At 44.9% G+C, this 17,350-nt stretch overlaps 1 protein-coding gene across 2 annotated transcripts in view; it reads left to right on the top strand.

Annotated features, from left to right (window-relative positions):
* The window catches only part of LRP1 (LDL receptor related protein 1), a 1,410,884-nt gene that overhangs the window by 1,339,435 nt on the left and 54,099 nt on the right, over positions 1-17,350 (top strand). For both annotated transcript variants that reach the window (XM_069230782.1, XM_069230783.1), the window contains exons 82-87: positions 6,374-6,547; positions 6,935-7,096; positions 8,568-8,742; positions 10,875-10,979; positions 14,473-14,534; positions 16,275-16,365. In XM_069230782.1, the coding sequence (XP_069086883.1) occupies positions 6,374-6,547; positions 6,935-7,096; positions 8,568-8,742; positions 10,875-10,979; positions 14,473-14,534; positions 16,275-16,365 (769 nt within the window). The remainder of the gene's footprint in view (positions 1-6,373; positions 6,548-6,934; positions 7,097-8,567; positions 8,743-10,874; positions 10,980-14,472; positions 14,535-16,274; positions 16,366-17,350) is intronic.

Consider the following 17,350-nt stretch of genomic DNA (forward strand, 5'->3'; position numbering starts at 1 on the left):
GTGGAAGCTCCGGGCCTTTTTTTACAGTTTGGAAGATGTGGGAGCTCTGACGAGAAGCGCTGCTGTCCTGTCCTCCCTCTGTGCAGTGAGGCCCCATACTTTCCAAATAGGTGTTGGAGGGGCTTCTGTTGTTTTTTGGAAGGTGTCCCACATCCACCAAACTAACAAGACCATTTGTCATGTGTTTATTGTTAATGGTTGGGAGGCTTCTGCATTATTCCTGTGGGACCTTAGAGCTTTCTCAATACTCGCCCACTTGCTGGTGGGGGGTGGGGAACAAGCATTGGCTTACCAGATTGAACCTAGAGAATCACTGCAAATAATACACAAAGAAGCAATGTTATCAAAAGAGGGTGGTGGTTTGCCCTGACCTTCAGTTATTTGATCAGTCAAGAGGATATTAGTCTAATCAAATGTTGGGGCATAGACACACAATTGGTGGCTGACAAACCCAGTAGTATCAGTGTTCCCATTGCTCTCAGTGTTCCTGGACTTCACTGGGCTCACACATCAGCTTTTCAAATTAGGTGGCCACAAAAAAGCAGCTAGCTGACCATAACCCTTTACTGCCTGTTTCACTGCCATTTTCTGTTGAATTTTGAAATATGATTGTTTAGTAATTATTTTGAGTACATTATTTAAAATATTTTGATACTGTAACAGTATCAATTGGTGTCATAGGTCTAGATAAGTGTGTTCTTGAACAAGGACATGTAATTTTTAAAGGCTTTTTCTAGTATCGTTTTCCTTTTCATCTCAAAACTTTCATTAAGGTGATCCCTTGTGTAAGGAAATTCCTCCTTGGCATGGTTACCCCCTGACTTTTTGCCTTTGCTGATGCTATGTTTTGAATTGAAAGTGTGCTGAGGCCTGCTAACCAGGCCCCAGCACCAGTGTTTTTTCCCTAACCTGCACTTTTGATTCCACAATTGGCACACCCTGGCATCCAGGTAAGTCCCTTGTAACTGGTACCCCTGGTACCAAGGGCCCTGATGCCAGGGAAGGTCTCTAAGGGCTGCAGCATATCTTATGCCACCCTGGGGACCCCTCACTCAGCACAGACACACTGCTTACCAGCTTGTGTGTGCTGGTGAGAACAAAACGAGTAAGTCGACATGGCACTCCCCTCAGGGTGCCATGCCAACCTCACACTGCCTATGCAGTATAGATAAGTCACCCCTCTAGTAGGCCTTACAGCCCTAAGGCAGGGTGCACTATACCATAGGTGAGGGCACCAGTACATGAGTACTGTGCCCCTACAGTGTCTAAGCCAAACCTTAGACATTGTAAGTGCAGGGTAGCCATAAGAGTATATGGTCTGGGAGTCTGTCAAACACGGACTCCACAGCACCATAATGGCTATACTGAAAACTGGGAAGTTTGGTATCAAACTTCTCAGCACAATAAATGCACACTGATGCCAGTGTACATTTTATTGTGAAATACACCCCAGAGGGCACCTTAGAGGTGCCCCCTGAAACCTTAACCGACTATCTGTGTAGGCTGACTGGTTCCAGCAGCCTGCCACAACCGAGACATGTTGCTGGCCCCATGGGGAGAGTGCCTTTGTCACTCTGAGGCCAGTAACAAAGCCTGCCTGGGTGGAGATGCTAACACCTCCCCCAGGCAGGAGCTGTCACACCTGGCGGTGAGCCTCAAAGGCTCACCCCTTTGTGCCAGCACCGCAGGACACTCCAGCTAGTGGAGTTGCCCGCCCCCTCCGGCCACGGCCCCCACTTTTGGCGGCAAGGCTGGAGGAAATAATGAGAATAACAAGGAGGAGTCACTGGCCAGTCAGGACAGCCCCTAAGGTGTCCTGGGCTGAAGTGACTCTAACTTTTAGAAATCCTCCATCTTGCAGATGGAGGATTCCCCAATAGGATTAGGGATGTGACCCCCTCCCCTTGGGAGGAGGCACAAAGAGGGTGTACCCACCCTCAGGGCTAGTAGCCATTGGCTACTAACCCCCCAGACCTAAACACACCCTTAAATTTAGTATTTAAGGGCTCCCCTGAACCTAAGAATTTAGATTCCTGAAACTACAAGAAGAAGAAGACTGCCGAGCTGAAAAACCCCTGCAGAGGAAGAACAGAAGACACCAACTGCCTTGGCCCCAGTCCTACCGGCCTGTCTCCTGCCTTCCAAAGAACCCTGCTCCAGCGACGCTTTCCAAGGGACCAGCGACCTCTGAATCCTCTGAGGACTGCCCGACTTCAAGAAAGACAAGAAACTCCTGAGGACAGCGGCACTGCTCGAAAAGAACTGCAACTTTGTTTCAAGGAGCAGATTTAAAGACCCCTGCAACCCCCCGCAAGAAGCGGGAGACTTGCAACACTGCACCCGGCGACCCCGACTCGACTGGTGGAGAACCAACACCTCAGGGAGGACCCTCCGGCGACTCCGAGACCGTGAGTAACCAAAGTTGTCCCCCCTGAGCCCCCACAGCGACGCCTGCAGAGGGAATCCCGAGGCTCCCCCCGACCGCGACTGCCTGAACTCCCTTTCCCGACGGCTGGAAAAGACTCTGCACCCGCAGCCCCCAGCACCGAAAGGAACGGAACTCCTGTGCAGGAGTGACCCCCAGGAGGCCCTCTCCCTTGCCCAGGTGGTGGCTACCCCAAGGAGCCCCTCCCTTGCCTGCCTGCAACGCTGAAGGGATCCCTTGATCTCTCATTGATTTACATTGAAAACCCGACGCTTGTTTCTACACTGCACCCGGCCGCCCCAGTGCCGCTGAGGGTGTACTTTTTGTGTGAACTTGTGTCCCCCCCGGTGCCCTACAAAACCCCCCTGGTCTGCCCTCCGAAGACGCGGGTACTTACCTGCTGGCAGACCGGAACCGGGGCACCCCCTTCTCTCCATTGCAGCCTATGCGTTTTGGGCACCTCTTTGACCTCTGCACCTGACCGGCCCTGAGCTGCTGGTGTGGTAACTTTGGGGTTGCTCTGAACCCCCAACGGTGGGCTACCTTGGACCCAAACCTGAGACTTGTAAGTGATTTACTTACCTGACAAAACTAACAAAAACTTACCTCCCCCAGGATCTGTGAAAATTGCACTGTGTCCACTTTTAAAACCGCTTATTGTGTTTTATGTAAAAAGTATACATGCTAATGTAATGATTTAAAGTTCCTGAAGTACTTACCTGCAATACCTTTTAAATGAGATATTACATGTAGAATTTGAACCTGTGGTTCTTAAAATAAACTAAGAAAAGATATTTTTCTATAACAAAACCTATTGGCTGGATTTGTCTCTGAGTGTGTGTTCCTCATTTATTGCCTGTGTGTATGTACAACAAATGCTTAACACTACTCCTTTGATAAGCCTACTGCTCGACCACACTACCACAAAATAGAGCATTAGTATTATCTCTTTTTGCCACTATCTTACCTCTAAGGGGAACCCTTGGACTCTGTGCATACTATTCCTTACTTTTAAATATTGCATACAGAGCCAACTTCCTACACCTTGTTTATCATGTAATCCAATTGTGATATTAGTGCCTGTTCATCTGGCTGCAGTGAGATCAAGGTGGCATCCAAAGCAGCGCTGTAGGAAAGTACCCTCTTTCTTGGCATGGTTACCCCCATTTTCTTCCTGTTGTCAGTATGTTTGACTGTGTCTATAGGGTTCCTGCTAACCAGGACCCCAGTAGTTTTGCTCTCTCCTCTAAATTGTACCTTTTTCTTCCCAAAATTGGCATACTGGTCCCTAGTATATGGTACCTAGGTACCCAGGGCATTGGGGTTCCAGGGGATCCCTATGGGCTGCAGCAGTTACTCTGCCACCCATAGCAAGTCCATGCAAATGGTTCTGCAGGCCTGCCATTGCAGCCTGCTTGAAACGGATGTATGCACCCGTTTTCACTACACGTCATTACACCAGGTCACTATAAGTCACTCCTGTGGTAGGCCCTATCAGACCAGATGACTGGGTGCAGGTATCTGTGTGTGAGGGCACCCCGGCAATAGCAGAGGTGCCCCCACTAACTCTAGATCCATTTTCCTGGACTTTGTGAGTGCGGGGACGCCATTTTACGCATGTACTGGACATAGGTTACTACCTATGCCCAGCTACATAATGGTAGCTCCAAACCTGGGCATGTTTAGTATCAAACATGTTGGAATCATACCCCAATACTGTTGCAAGTATTGGAAGTATGATTCCATGCACTCTGGGGGCTCCTTAGAGGACCCCCAGCATTGTTACCACCAGTCTTTCAGGGTTTTCTGGGCAGCCCAGATGCTGCCACCCCTCAGACAGGTTTCTGCCCTCCTGCTGCTTCATCTGATCAAGCCTAGGAGGACAGAACAAGGGATTTCCTTTGGGCGAGGGAGGTAACCCTCTTTACCTTTGGAAGTAGGTATGACTGGCCTGGGAGGGGTAGCCTCCCCAAACCACTGTTTTGCTTTGAAGGGCACATTTGGTGCCCTCCATGCATAAACCAGTCCACACTGGTTCAGGGACCCCCCAGTCCCTGCTCTGGTGGGAATCTGGACAATGGAAAGGAGAGTGACCACTCCCCTGTCCATTATCACCCCACGAGTGGTGCTCAGAACTCCTCCAGAGGGTACCTGGGTTCTGCCATCTTGATTCCACGGTTGGCAGGGAACTCTGGGAGCATCTGAGTGGCCAGGCCAGGCAGGTTAGGTCAGAGCCCCCTCCTGATAGGTGCTGACCTGGTTATTTAGGTTCTCTCTCTTGGGTGGGTCCTCAGATTCGGCTTGCAAGATTCCAGCAGGACTCCTCAAATTCGACTTCTGGTCTCTGGGATCGCGACTGGAACCTCCAGGTCCCGACAAGCTTCTTCCAATAAGAAAGGACTCTTCAGCAACATTGTTTCCAGGGCTCCTGCCAGCTTTGCAACAGTTCCCTCACCGTGCATCCTCAAAAGACTGCAACTCTTCAGCCTGCACAAGAAGAAGGAATCTCCCTTGGAGTGAGGGAGTCACTCCCCTGCAACCACAGGCACCTACAAGAAGTGGCGATCGGCTGCGTGGATCTCCTCTCCTGCTGAGCTGCGTGAATGCATCACCAGCAGTGGTCCGGAGTAGTCCTCTTGGTCCTCTCTGCCAGCTGTCAAACTTTGGTGGAGGTAAGCCTTTGCCTTCCCACGCAGGACAGCACCCCGTGCACCCCGTCTCTTGCTGCTGCCAAGGCTTGTTTGCATCTCCTCCAAGGTACTTGAGACGAAGTGTAGCTCCAGCCCCCAGCACTCCATCCTGCAAAGCACAGCCTCCTGCGTGGTTCCCCTGCAGCGTGGGATCCTCTTTTGTAGTGCTACATGGTCTCCTTCAGCGACTCCTGTGGGTGCTGCCTCTGTGGAATCTCTGCGGCGCTGAGGGTCCCCTGTGACTCCCCCTCCTGGTTTGAGTCCTCCTGGGCCTTGCTGGTCCCCGACAGCACCTCTTTTCCATTAAGCGTGAGTTTACCTTTGCCAGGGATTGTTGGTGGTAAATCCAGCACTGACACCCATCTGCAGTCTTCCTCCCAGCATGTGACATCTTCTGCATCCATCAGGAACTCTTCTCCAGCTTCTGGGCTGCAGTGCTGACCTGTTCTTCAGTACCGTCAATCAACTCCTGCATCCACAGCTGGGTGGGTAGTACCTCCTACTCCTCCTGGACTCCACTGTGGCTCTTGGACTTGGTCCCCTCTCCACAGATCTTCTTTCTTCTGGAATCTACCGCTGGATTTCTTGCAGTCTTCTCTGGGTGTTTTCTTTCTTCTTTTCCTCCTTTTGGGTGGTTTGGGGAAAATCCAGTGTTTTACTCCTGCATTCCTGGTCGCTGGGTGGTACTGTTACGTACCTCTATGGTTTTCTAGTCCTCCCAGCTCCCTTCTACACGTCTTACTTACCTAGGTGGGGGTACCTTGTTTGTATTCCATTATTTTGTATATGGTTTGTGCTCCCCCTAGGGGTATTGGTTTATTACTGTTTGCACTGTTTTCTAACCTTTTCTATGCCTATTTCTGATTGCTAATATATATATTTAGGGTATTACTTACCTCCTAACGGTCGGTCACCTGTCTAGTATTGTGTGGTGATTGGTGCTAAAATTAAGTACCTTTATTTTTGTACATCTGAGTGTTTTCTTTCAAGTGTGTATGTGCTGTGTGTCTACAGTGGTATTGCATGAGGTTCACATGTCTCCTAGATGAGCCTTGGCTGCTCATCCACGGCTACCTCTAGAGAGCCTGGCTTCTTGACACTGCCTACATTAGAGTAAGAGCGGATACTTGGACCTGGTATAAAGTGTAAGTACCATAGGTACCTAACACACACCAGGCCAGCTTCCTACAAGTGCTTTTGCCCCCATTGGATATTTCAGGTTGGTCACTAACTCCTCTCCCAACCTTTCTTTGCACAGCCCCGACGGCAGACACTTGCACCCTAGACTGCCAGAATGGTGGTAGCTGCTTCCTAAATGCCCGAAAACAAGCAAAGTGCAAGTGCCAGCCACGCTACACTGGCGAGAAGTGTGAAAGCGACCAGTGCCAGGACTACTGCCTGAATGGCGGAAACTGTGCTGCCTCCCCAACCGGTAAGAGCTCAGCAGCTAGCCCGTGCACCAGTCCTGCCTTGCTGCTATCTAGCTATTTACCTTCCTTTCAGGATCTCATCACTTTGCTACTACCCTTTGTCTCAAGTTTTCACCCTCCTTCCAATATTTCTTTTCTCTTTTTTGTCTTTTTGGATGTCTTAGTTCCTTTCAGTTGTCACCACTTGATTAGCTTGTATGATCAGTTGTTGATTTTTCTCTCACATTTGTAAATGTTGATGAAATTGATACACTAGTTTCCATAACATCTAAAACGTCTTTACTTTCAAGCTCCTTATTGCCTTGCTGCCTTACTGCTTTAAACAACTCCCTCATTCTTTTTTGACTTACTGAAATAGTCGCTTTCTTTTATTGTTTCTTTTGTTGCAGGAATGCCAACCTGCCGCTGTCTCACTGGATTCACTGGTCCAAAGTGTAACAAGCAAGTGTGTGCCTCATACTGCCAGAATAACGGTAGCTGCACCGTTAACCAGGGTAACCAGCCCAACTGCAGATGCTTGGGAGACTTCATTGGCGACAGATGCCAGTTCAGTGAGTGTCATCCTCTTGCACCCTTCGGTATTATAGTTGGTCAGAGTAGTGGGACCAGTAAGGCTATAGGAGCAAAAACAGTGCTGTGTGGGGGGAGATATTAGTACCCTAGTGGACACCAAGGTTTTCCCTCTGTCTGTGCTTGATGAGAAAAGTATGTCTTTTGGTATGGATTTTGAAGGTGCAGTTTCAAACTGAAGTGTTGTTAACAATATATGTAGCGTGAGCTTTGGATCCGCCTCTTTCAGCCATTGCTTTCATTTGCCCAGATGCCTCCAGCCATTGTCTTGATACTTTGGTAACCAGGTCTTGGCTGTTTCTGGTGGAATATTCATCTTTCAGCTAATGCTACTGACTTTTCGGTGTATCCTTTGCCTCCACCCAATTACTTGTTTTGAAATGCATGAGGGACTTCTTTGCACAGATAATCCTTTTTGTCCGACGCTGCTGGCTCTCTTCCTTGTGTCGGACTCCAATGTACTAAGGTGGCATGCTCTAAGGCACTAAACCCTCGGCTTTGCTAATGATGGATGGTGTTTATCCTTTACATTTTCAGTAATGTCCACCCCAAAGCACTAGGGTGCAAAATGTAAATGAACAACCTGTCCAGCGATTCCAATTGTACATCTTGATTCCATCATCACACTTATCTGACAGGGAACCCTCAGCCTGTTATCAGTGAGCAGTCTGTAATATCATTGAAAAAAGCTCTGTGCGTGCTAATACGGATATCCCAAAGGTGTGTAAACTTTAGAACGAGCACATATTGCAAGTCAACCTCAGCTCAGCTTTTGTGTTAATCTTGTGCTGCATAGAGGTTCACTTATGGCAGTAATGCAATACTGGGATACTCTTACTCACTTTTAACAGTTGCATAAAATTCATGTATCTGTGTTTTTCACAGCACTTAAAAGATACATAAGTATGGAAGATTCAAACTTAAACTGTGAGAATTGCCTCGTGTTAAGGGGCACTGTTCAGTATCAGGACTATTGAATGTGTGCTTTTATTAATGGAGTCCTACCATTATCGGTCCAATTGTGTGAAGCTCCTCGTCTTTAATTTTTCTGCATCTTGACTTCAGTTTACTTGCATTACTCCTACACATTAGGTTCCAGCAGTGTTAAAAAGGGATGCATCAAACATGTTTTTCCTTATAAGATGTGCATAAGTAGCACACTTCCCCAAAAATAACCCATATGCTTTTTAGTCTCCGGCACGTAGCATTGTGCTGAATACTGATTGTTTATATCAACCATAATCTGTCAAACTGTTACTGGATGCATGCAAAGAAATAGGCAGTGTCTTTACAATTTTAGAGGTTCTTTTGTTTTACCCATTGGAGTGTCTTGTCCCTGTCGCCAGTAGTTGGGCGGACAGTCGCCCAGGTAAAGGGGTTGTAACATATCATGCGGATTCTGCGCTCTCCTGTTTAGATGCTCCTGACATTGTATATCTCTCTCCTCTTTAGGAAAGTGCACTGGCTTCTGTGAAAATGGTGGTATTTGCCAACTGACTGAGAGCAACAGCAAGCAGTGCCGCTGCCCGGTGGAGTATGAAGGGGACCACTGTGAAATCCACAAGTGCTCCAGATGCCAGGGTGGCACCTGCCACATCAACAAGCAGAATGGCGAAGTCATGTGCAAGTAAGTGCCTCCTCACTCCCCGTCTCTCACCCAAAACTGAACTGAGCTCTGCCAAAGCAGGTTTGCCATGTCTCCTACACCTTAATGGAATACCTTTTTAGGTATCAACAGTTGTCTAACCATGGGCTGTGGGCTTTCTAATGCAATAAGAACCCTGTTCCTGTTCATTATCCCAATGAATAACCTTACAATTAGATGAATTAAACTGATAAATGGGGCGCAAGTAACATGTTAATTATAGTCTATTAATTTGTTTCCTTTCAATGGTGAGCTAGAGCTAGTGTTGTGTGATAACTAGCTCATCTGACCAGGAACATGGTGTTCCAGTCCTCGCCTTTTAGTTAATAATCTAATGTGTCCTGGGATTTGTGATCTGGGGGGTGGTGGTGTCACATAATTTAAACCGAAATACCAGCTGACAACGGGCAGTGGTTTGTCAATGAAAAGCTTTGTACTAACAGCATGATGGCTCCGTGACTTAGTGGCATCTGATCCAGCTCAGTGACACTCAGTAGATCTCAGTTTCACTTCTTCACAGTCAGTCCTTTTTGTGGCATAAAGTGCTTTTACTGATGCCTGGCCTAGTGATTTGCCTCTGCGACTTCTGGACTTTGCTAGCATACAGAAGGCGAGAAACATAAAGTAGTGGTCATTCAGTCTACCTAAAACCCTTTTCCCAAGTCTTCTCTCCAGAAATTGGGCTCAAGAAGAAGGATGCACAGGTTCACATTTTACAAGAGGCCCCTGTAACTGCTTTAAACGATCATAAGTAATGTAGTGATGCCGTGTCATAAAGGCAGCACCACTTTTAACCTGTCATAGTTGTTTAGTAACTGACATAACTTGCAGATGAGCATCTTTTACTGACTTATTATGTCCTATTTGTAGCTTACCATTGTGAAACAGTTGCTGTGCTTTGGGAGTGAACACAAAAACAATAGCTTGAAATGCTTGAGTCAGCGCTAGTTATCAACTGGGAATTCCTCTTGGTGACATTCTGTTACATCTGGTGCTGTTAAAAATTAAAAAAAGGGACCAATCAACAGTCTTGGCCCGGCCACAGAGGAGCAGCTCAGCACAATTTCCAAGATTTGTCTCCTCTGCGAAGGAAGACAAGCACCTAGACATGTTTAGGCTGACTCAGCTGCATCAGTTAAGTGCAGCTTGAGTCCTGAGGCACAGCAAGCTCAGGACTAGCCCCTGGCCATCCCGACCCTACTTAGAGCCTGACATTTAGAGCACAACAATGATTGGTTCAACGTTTCTTAAGCATTTGATATGCTTCTGGTGAGTATTTCATTCCATCATTTCTAGTTAGTATTTCTTTGACGGTATTTGAGACTTGAGCTTGAACATAAAATAGTTGTGGGAATTTTTTGTGACACATATTTAAACACCTAAAGTCAAATAAATGTATGTACAGCAAGATTCTTAGCCATACATCCTAGTGGACATCTTCAAAGGCTTTACTCTGTAGTACAAGACGGTGCAACATTGCACTGTTAGCAATTTATTGTACAGAAATTGTATTGTTAGACTGAAAGGACAATGCATTGCATTAGATTCATACGTTAACCTAGCATTATATTTTATGTCGTGCATACTGTTTTGTTTAGTAGGCAAGTGTTTTGCAGTGATGTTTTTTCTGTGACGTGTTGTGGTTTTCATGGAGACCTTTAGCATAAGCAACAGCTTGCTAGAGGAACCTAGAACAGCCCCAAAAATGTCACTTTTTATTACAATGAAGACTATCTAAGTAATACCTTCATGACTTTAATGATAAACCTTTCCTTCATCAATGGCAATGATTTAAGATTGAGAGTGGATAGAAATGCAACAAGTGCATTTCTGTCTTCCAGGAGGAACCATTTTACCTTGATTGTGTGCATGTGCAGTTTAAGACAAGAAATTAGTTTAAAATGTGCAGATCAGTTTTTGTATTTTAATTCCCCTGTCTGCCAGTAGCATCATGGAAGGAGAACAACACATTGGGGAACTGTTGTCTCCTCTGACAACAGTTGTGACATTCTACATCAGGATTTATACCTGAGAATGTCTCGGTCACAAATTAGATGAATTGAGATGGAAGTCTTTGATTCCAAGTTTATTCATGCATTGCCGTTTGGTTTTAGGTGTGCAAGCGGGAATTCGGCACCAAGTTGTCTGACCTGTGATGGATACTGCATGAATGGAGGAACCTGCACAATGAACACTGACACCTTGATGCCCGAATGCAGGTAAGATGACACGCTTCCATTGCCATCCTCTGGTAGTATAATTTGTGATAAATTCATGCTCAGTGGAGCAATCCCTTGAGTACAACCAATTTTGCAGAACTATGCACAGGACTGCAGAGGTGACTCTCAAGATCCAACTTCCCTTTGAGGTACATACCTCGGACACCAAAGCTACCCTTGTATTAAACATGTGGCTTATTGAGGTTTCGATAGCGGAGATATTCTTAAAGATACACACCTTTTACAGACTTCATACAGTGCTCAGATTACACAGGTATTGCTGCATCAAACATTAAACAAGCATTTGCAATGCAATGGGTCTTGCATTTGCTCCAATTAGAGCTATTATCATTGTAAACTCTTACCCGGACATTTCTTGCCACATAAATTAAAAGGAAAAAAACTAGCGCAATCTCGCTATGTAAAACTCAGCACGATCACGCTGGAATTGAAAACCAAAAAAACAGCGCAATCAAGCTGCGTGGAAAATAAAAAGATAAAGTAGTGCAGAAACCAGGATGAAATCACAGAACCTCGTATGTTTTCAGTAGTTGGCCGGTGCGCTTGAGGACGGCTAGACACCAGAAAAGGCATGATGTATGCATACCTTTCACTAATGAAATCAAGCGGAATTTAAAAGGCAAGCCCACGGACCAATGAAAGTGACAGGCGTGACATGTGCTTGGTTAAAAGCCCAAAGGGAGATTACAACAGGGATGGAGCGCTTGTGCGCTCGACCCTAAAATGCTATTCTGCTTCCTCTGTAGATTCTGGTTTCCTGCTCTGGAAAGCAGTTATATCACTGATCTAACAGAAATTATACAGTCTAGCAACATAGGCAAAGGCGTTATCTCTTAGACAGGATCTCTTCCTCTGACATGAAATGCCAGTGTAGGGCCCTTGTGGCAGGTGTAGACTGGTCAGGCCATGTTAGGTAGTGTATGAGCACAGGAACAAAGTTGAGGCTTCTTTGGAACTTGGAATTGTTCTTTCATGCATCCCAGTACCATGGTTGTTTTTTGTGAGGCAAAATATTTGGTTAGATTTGTCACTGAAAGTTTAATGGTTTTTTAAATGTAAAATATGTGGTTGACAGTGAACCGGGGGTTTCATGAACCCAAAACTGTATCTTGGTATGTATGTGGCCTTTACGTGGAGTCCTAGGGCAATCACTGGTTACCTTACAGTACTCAGTGTGAGTGCTGTAATTTACCTCTGGTGTCCCATGGCCACAATATTAATGCGCTTCAGAGGGATAACCAAATATCTCTTGTTAGGTCCTTGACTGAGTAGTGAAGGGCCGTTTGGAAGTCCAGGATTTACTCCAAGGGGTGAGTAAAGAACACTAAATAACCCTATTGTCCGGTAAGAACTTTATCTTGTATAAATAAAGGCACTGTAAAATTAAGGCAAAAACAATATTCTAAAGAGATCTAGAATCAACCAGAAGAGGCTGCCGCCCTTAGGGACTGAGAAAGTGGCACTACAAGTTATATAGTCTTAGTACTATGCGCAGGATTTCGGATGACGTTGGCCCTATGGCAACTGTTATTCTCGAGGCTTGGTTCTTGGCACTCTGAGAAACTTTGGAGCACTATTCTCTTGAGTCTTTTGACACAAGGAAGGGGCCCGGGAACTTGACTCTGGGCCCCTGACGACATCAAAGGCAGGGTGAGTTCCATCGCACTCCCCATAGAAGAGGAGGGGTCTAGGATCCCAACTCAGAGTGCTGCAGAGGAAAGGGAGAGTGCAACAGCACACCCACCCACATTACTCCCCAGCCTCCCCAGTTAGGTGTGGGAATCCCTGGGCTGCCCCCAAAATGTGGAGACATGCACGGTGTCTGGGTGAGACAAAGCACCACCAAGGTATAAAATAAATTGTTAAAAAAGAAATAGGCAAGCCGAGAGAAGGTATACAGCACGTCAAAAACAAACAACCAGAGCCACTCATTAGGTATGCACGCTCCCAAGGGGATGCCCCATAATGCCCTGCGTGGTCTTGAAGTTGGCAAAGTTTTGTTCACTGCTTTTGGTGGCCCTAGGATGGTTGTGCCACCACCAACAAGCGTAAGAATGTGCGGTGGAGCTGCAGTAGCGCCTCAGCTCCCCCCAAGGAAGCCCCAAAGAAAACTTAGCAAAATCACAGACCCTAAGTTTGAAAGGTCAGAGGATATAGGACTACCCTTAGCTGCCCAGGCACTTTACAAGTACTCCCTAGGCTGGAGCTTTAGGTCTACAGCTGGGAGTGTAGTTTCCTCTAGGGAGTGTCTATGACTGCCGGCTATGCTGCCTGAAGGTTGTTGAGGCAGACACGGGTCCATGGTCTATGACTGAAAAATGCTTTATTTAAAAGTGTTTTCGCAATGGTTTGAACAATGCTTTTTTAAGTGTTATTCTGAATGATTTCAAGCAATGCTTCATTCAGAGATGTTATTTACAATGCTTTATTTAAAGCGGTGTTAATGCTGAAAGTGACACATTTTCCTGATAGACTGACAACGCGTTATTAATGATGATATGAGCTAATGCCTGTAATGCGTGATTATTTTCAGAAGAAATATGGTTACTTCAGACAATGCTTGGGTGAAGTATTAACCATGACATGTGATCCTGGTCTTGAAGTGTGGTGGCATTGACCTGACGTAACCTGACACCCCTATATATGGTTCTGTGCTATATTGTGCATGGTGTGGGGGTGCTGTTAAGTTTGAGGTCATAACCCTGTAGGTGTCAAATGTAATAATGCCAAAGTTATTTCCACCAGCCTTATGTATATTTGCAAATTAGTACGTTGATCACATCATGTCTGGTGACAGCAATGATGTCAAGCCAGACCTAAAAAGGTAAACCTCTGGTGGGCTTAAATGACTGCTGCACTGTCTGGGGAAAAGAATCGGGCTACCCAGAAAATGTACCATAACAGGGTGGCGCAGCTTCAGAATACAATGCATAGGACTTTGTTGAACAGTTTCCTGAAAAAACTGGCTTTAATCTTTATTTTGACTCTGTCACTTATAGTCTGTAATTTTTCTTCACTGCACAAAGCTCTGCCACCCACTCTTATGCGATTTGTCAAAGCCATCGCACTGATGACAAGTGGTAAGGGTGCATACTTGTGTGGGGGAAAGGAGCATGCTAGTAAAAGAATATTCATGCATACATGCATTCTTCACCTATAGGTTGGGAGAGGACAAAGACTTAGACTGTGAGTGGAAAAACTACTATGAAGGTATCCCTATACTTTTATCCCACAGGATATATACTTTTTTCTCAAGATCAACCATGGTGCTGGGCCCAACTAAGGTTTTAACAGGGAGCATGTGGTGTTATCATTGAAACTCAATTGCAGGTCTTTTTTTGTTAAATATTACCTGTCTTGAGACGCTGCTCTTGCAGTATCCTTGATGACCATCTTTAAACTCCACCCTGGTTCATCGATCAATGGAGTCTTCAAAAACCTTGTGTTAATCAATGATTATCTTCTCTTTCAGGTGCACTGCAGATGCAAGCGGCGCAAGGTGTGAGAACGTGGGTCTGGAGCCTCATAATTCAAGTATGTATGAAATGTTGTATGTCTTGACTGAATGCAGGCAGTAGCAGTGTAAAACAAAATATACACACTGGGTGTGAGCTGAGCCAAGAGAGTTGAGTGCACATTGTGAAAGATGTGATGTGCACAGGGTGCAAGTTAGGCTAAATAGCAATGCTTTAAGTGTGATTAAAAAAAAAAAGTTGGGAGCCGGTCTTTGAAAGGCGCATGGCCAAACATGCATAACTAGCAATCCTTAACAAGTGATATGGCTTAGAATACTTTACTTGGCAGAGGCTGTCACCAGATTTGGGTTCCTCTAACTGTGTTTTCTGTTATTGGATCCAAATACATCACACTAAGAATACTTACTTTTAAAACAGGCCTATGGGCTTTATGAATACTTGTTGGCACTGGCTTTAATTCAATATTAGATAAAGGGGTAACAACTACCATTCTTTGCTTCTCTTCACTTGCCGCTCCAATTTGTTAGTCACTTTTCTCTGTAGACTTTTCTCTTTCTTATATGCATGTCTCACACGTAATCTACTCCATCACTCTTTTCACTCTCTCCTTTTTTCATGTACTTTCTTGTATCTTCTCCATCCCTTCTCATACACACAAGCAGTGCTTTTCTTTTCCTTTGGTACTGTTCATATTTCAGTCACTGTATACCTTCTTCACCTACTTTCCCAAGCAATCGTCATTACAAACATGACTATTATTCCCTGTGCACTGCAGAAAAACTAAGAACTGGATGAGTATGTAATAAGATCACATTTTACGATACAATAATAGGTACCATCTGAAACTCACATTTTCTTCAGCCTCAGCTCCAGAGCTCTCCATAGTGCCTCTTCATGAACACACATCCTGAACCTCCCCCAGGCACCTATAAACTGCAGAAACACAACATGAGAAAAGAGATACACCTGGAGAGCAGGGACACACTCGCCATGCAACCTCAAATGGACCAGGAATGGAATCACTAACATGGATTATTGCACTCAGTGTCAGAAATAAATCACTAATTTGCTTGTAAAGTTAGACATGCCTATAGTGAGATATATATATATATATATATATATATATATATATATATATATATATATATATATATAATGGTAACTTTAGGATGAGGTCTCGGCTTGTACACATGAGCTCATAGTGTGAAGGGGTGCAGTGCACCATCTAGCCTATGAGGTAACATCTTACAATATGTACTGGGTAACGAATGGGTGCTAGGTTAGAAGGAGTGAGCTTACAGTATGATAGGTGTTCTGTACACAGAATAGGACCTCGGGCAAGAAGAGTGAGCTTTCTTTGTGAGAGCTGTTTCGTGCACACAATGTAAATAGCTTAGGTGTGAGCTCAGTTCAAAAATTGTTATGCACAGGAAGGGTGTGAGCTGGGCTGCGGTTATGTATTATGAAAAGTGTGCTGTATGTAGGATAAGAGGTAGAGTAGAAGTTAGGTAAGATTTGTGCACTTTAAGTGTGAACTGTGGGCTGCCTGACTAAAATGAAAATTTAAATCTAAAGCATACAAAAGGTACCTGTATTTACTCTCGTATAACACCATTGCACTTGTGTTTCTACTCTTATGACAGCTGTATGCTGGTTCGTCTGCTGTTTCTGCAGTGAACAGCATTGTGTTTTGTCTGTCGGCTCCTGTGACATCAGTGCTTGCACTTATTTCAGTTCTCCCTCCTTAGAGGCCTCTTTAGAGGTGCAGCCATGTTTTATCCTTTCTCTTTGTCTTTAGGAACTGCCTCCATCGTGATCCCAATTCTGCTGCTCTTACTCCTAGTCCTCATTGTTGGAGCGGTGTTCTGGTACAAGCATAGGATGAGTGGGTAAGTGATTAAAGTGCCAACATAAAGGGCCCTCTGGCTCTAAAGGGACATATGGATGACATTAAAACAAAAATGTGCTGCACGCTCCTTTCCACAGATGGTATAAACTAAAATTTGTTAATCTGCGTCACATACCAAGATACAAAACTACAATTACTCTTAAGTAACCTCTTCTGCAGTAAAGATCTTTTGCTAGTTTGCTTGTTGTGCACACTCTTTATGGGAAAAACTATGCAGGTGGACCTATAAAAGATAGTTCATGAAATCAGATTTGCAGTTCCTGTTTGTTCCTAACCGAATGCCTAAAAGAAATCCATATGTATTTTGCATGATATTTTTTACTTAAAGCCAGCTGTTTTTTTCATCATTCATTTTAAGAAACTTTTCTCAAATCACTAAGTAAGCTGTGACTTAACAGACATGCTCACATGTGGCATTCATTTTCAAATCTCTTTTTATGATTAGTGTGTCCACATTGTGACATTCTCTCCTGATCTTTAGTAGCACCCCAAACACATCAATATGTTGCCTGATCAATTTGGGATATTTGTAGACCCACTGATGTGCCACCCTCATGGCCTCCTTCCATATACGCTTAAGTTGAAGCCTGCTTAAGTGTCTTCGAAAACAAGTCTTTTTTCATTGGATTTAGATATACAAAGTTTTAGTATCAGAAAAGCATGTGCTCTTTTTAAATGGAAATCAGGCTAGAGAAAGAAGAGTGATTAAACCGTGAACAAAGAAGAAAGTTGGGTGGAAACATATCCAATTGAAAACACTTTAGTCCTTAAAGTGAATGAGGATTTGTCTGCATAGACCTGTTGATGAAGCTCCTTCTTCCGTGTTGACTATATAATGTTATTTAGATGGGGTTGATTTCCAATGTTTGTATGTTTCTGTCCTTGTCGAGAACACTTCTATCACTCCTTTTCAACCAGGGAGAGCTGGAGGGTCTGTATTTTATGGGCTTTGCCTGTCTTCTACC

This window comes from Pleurodeles waltl, chromosome 4_2 (assembly GCF_031143425.1).
Source record: "Pleurodeles waltl isolate 20211129_DDA chromosome 4_2, aPleWal1.hap1.20221129, whole genome shotgun sequence".
NCBI classification, from domain to species: domain Eukaryota; kingdom Metazoa; phylum Chordata; class Amphibia; order Caudata; family Salamandridae; genus Pleurodeles; species Pleurodeles waltl.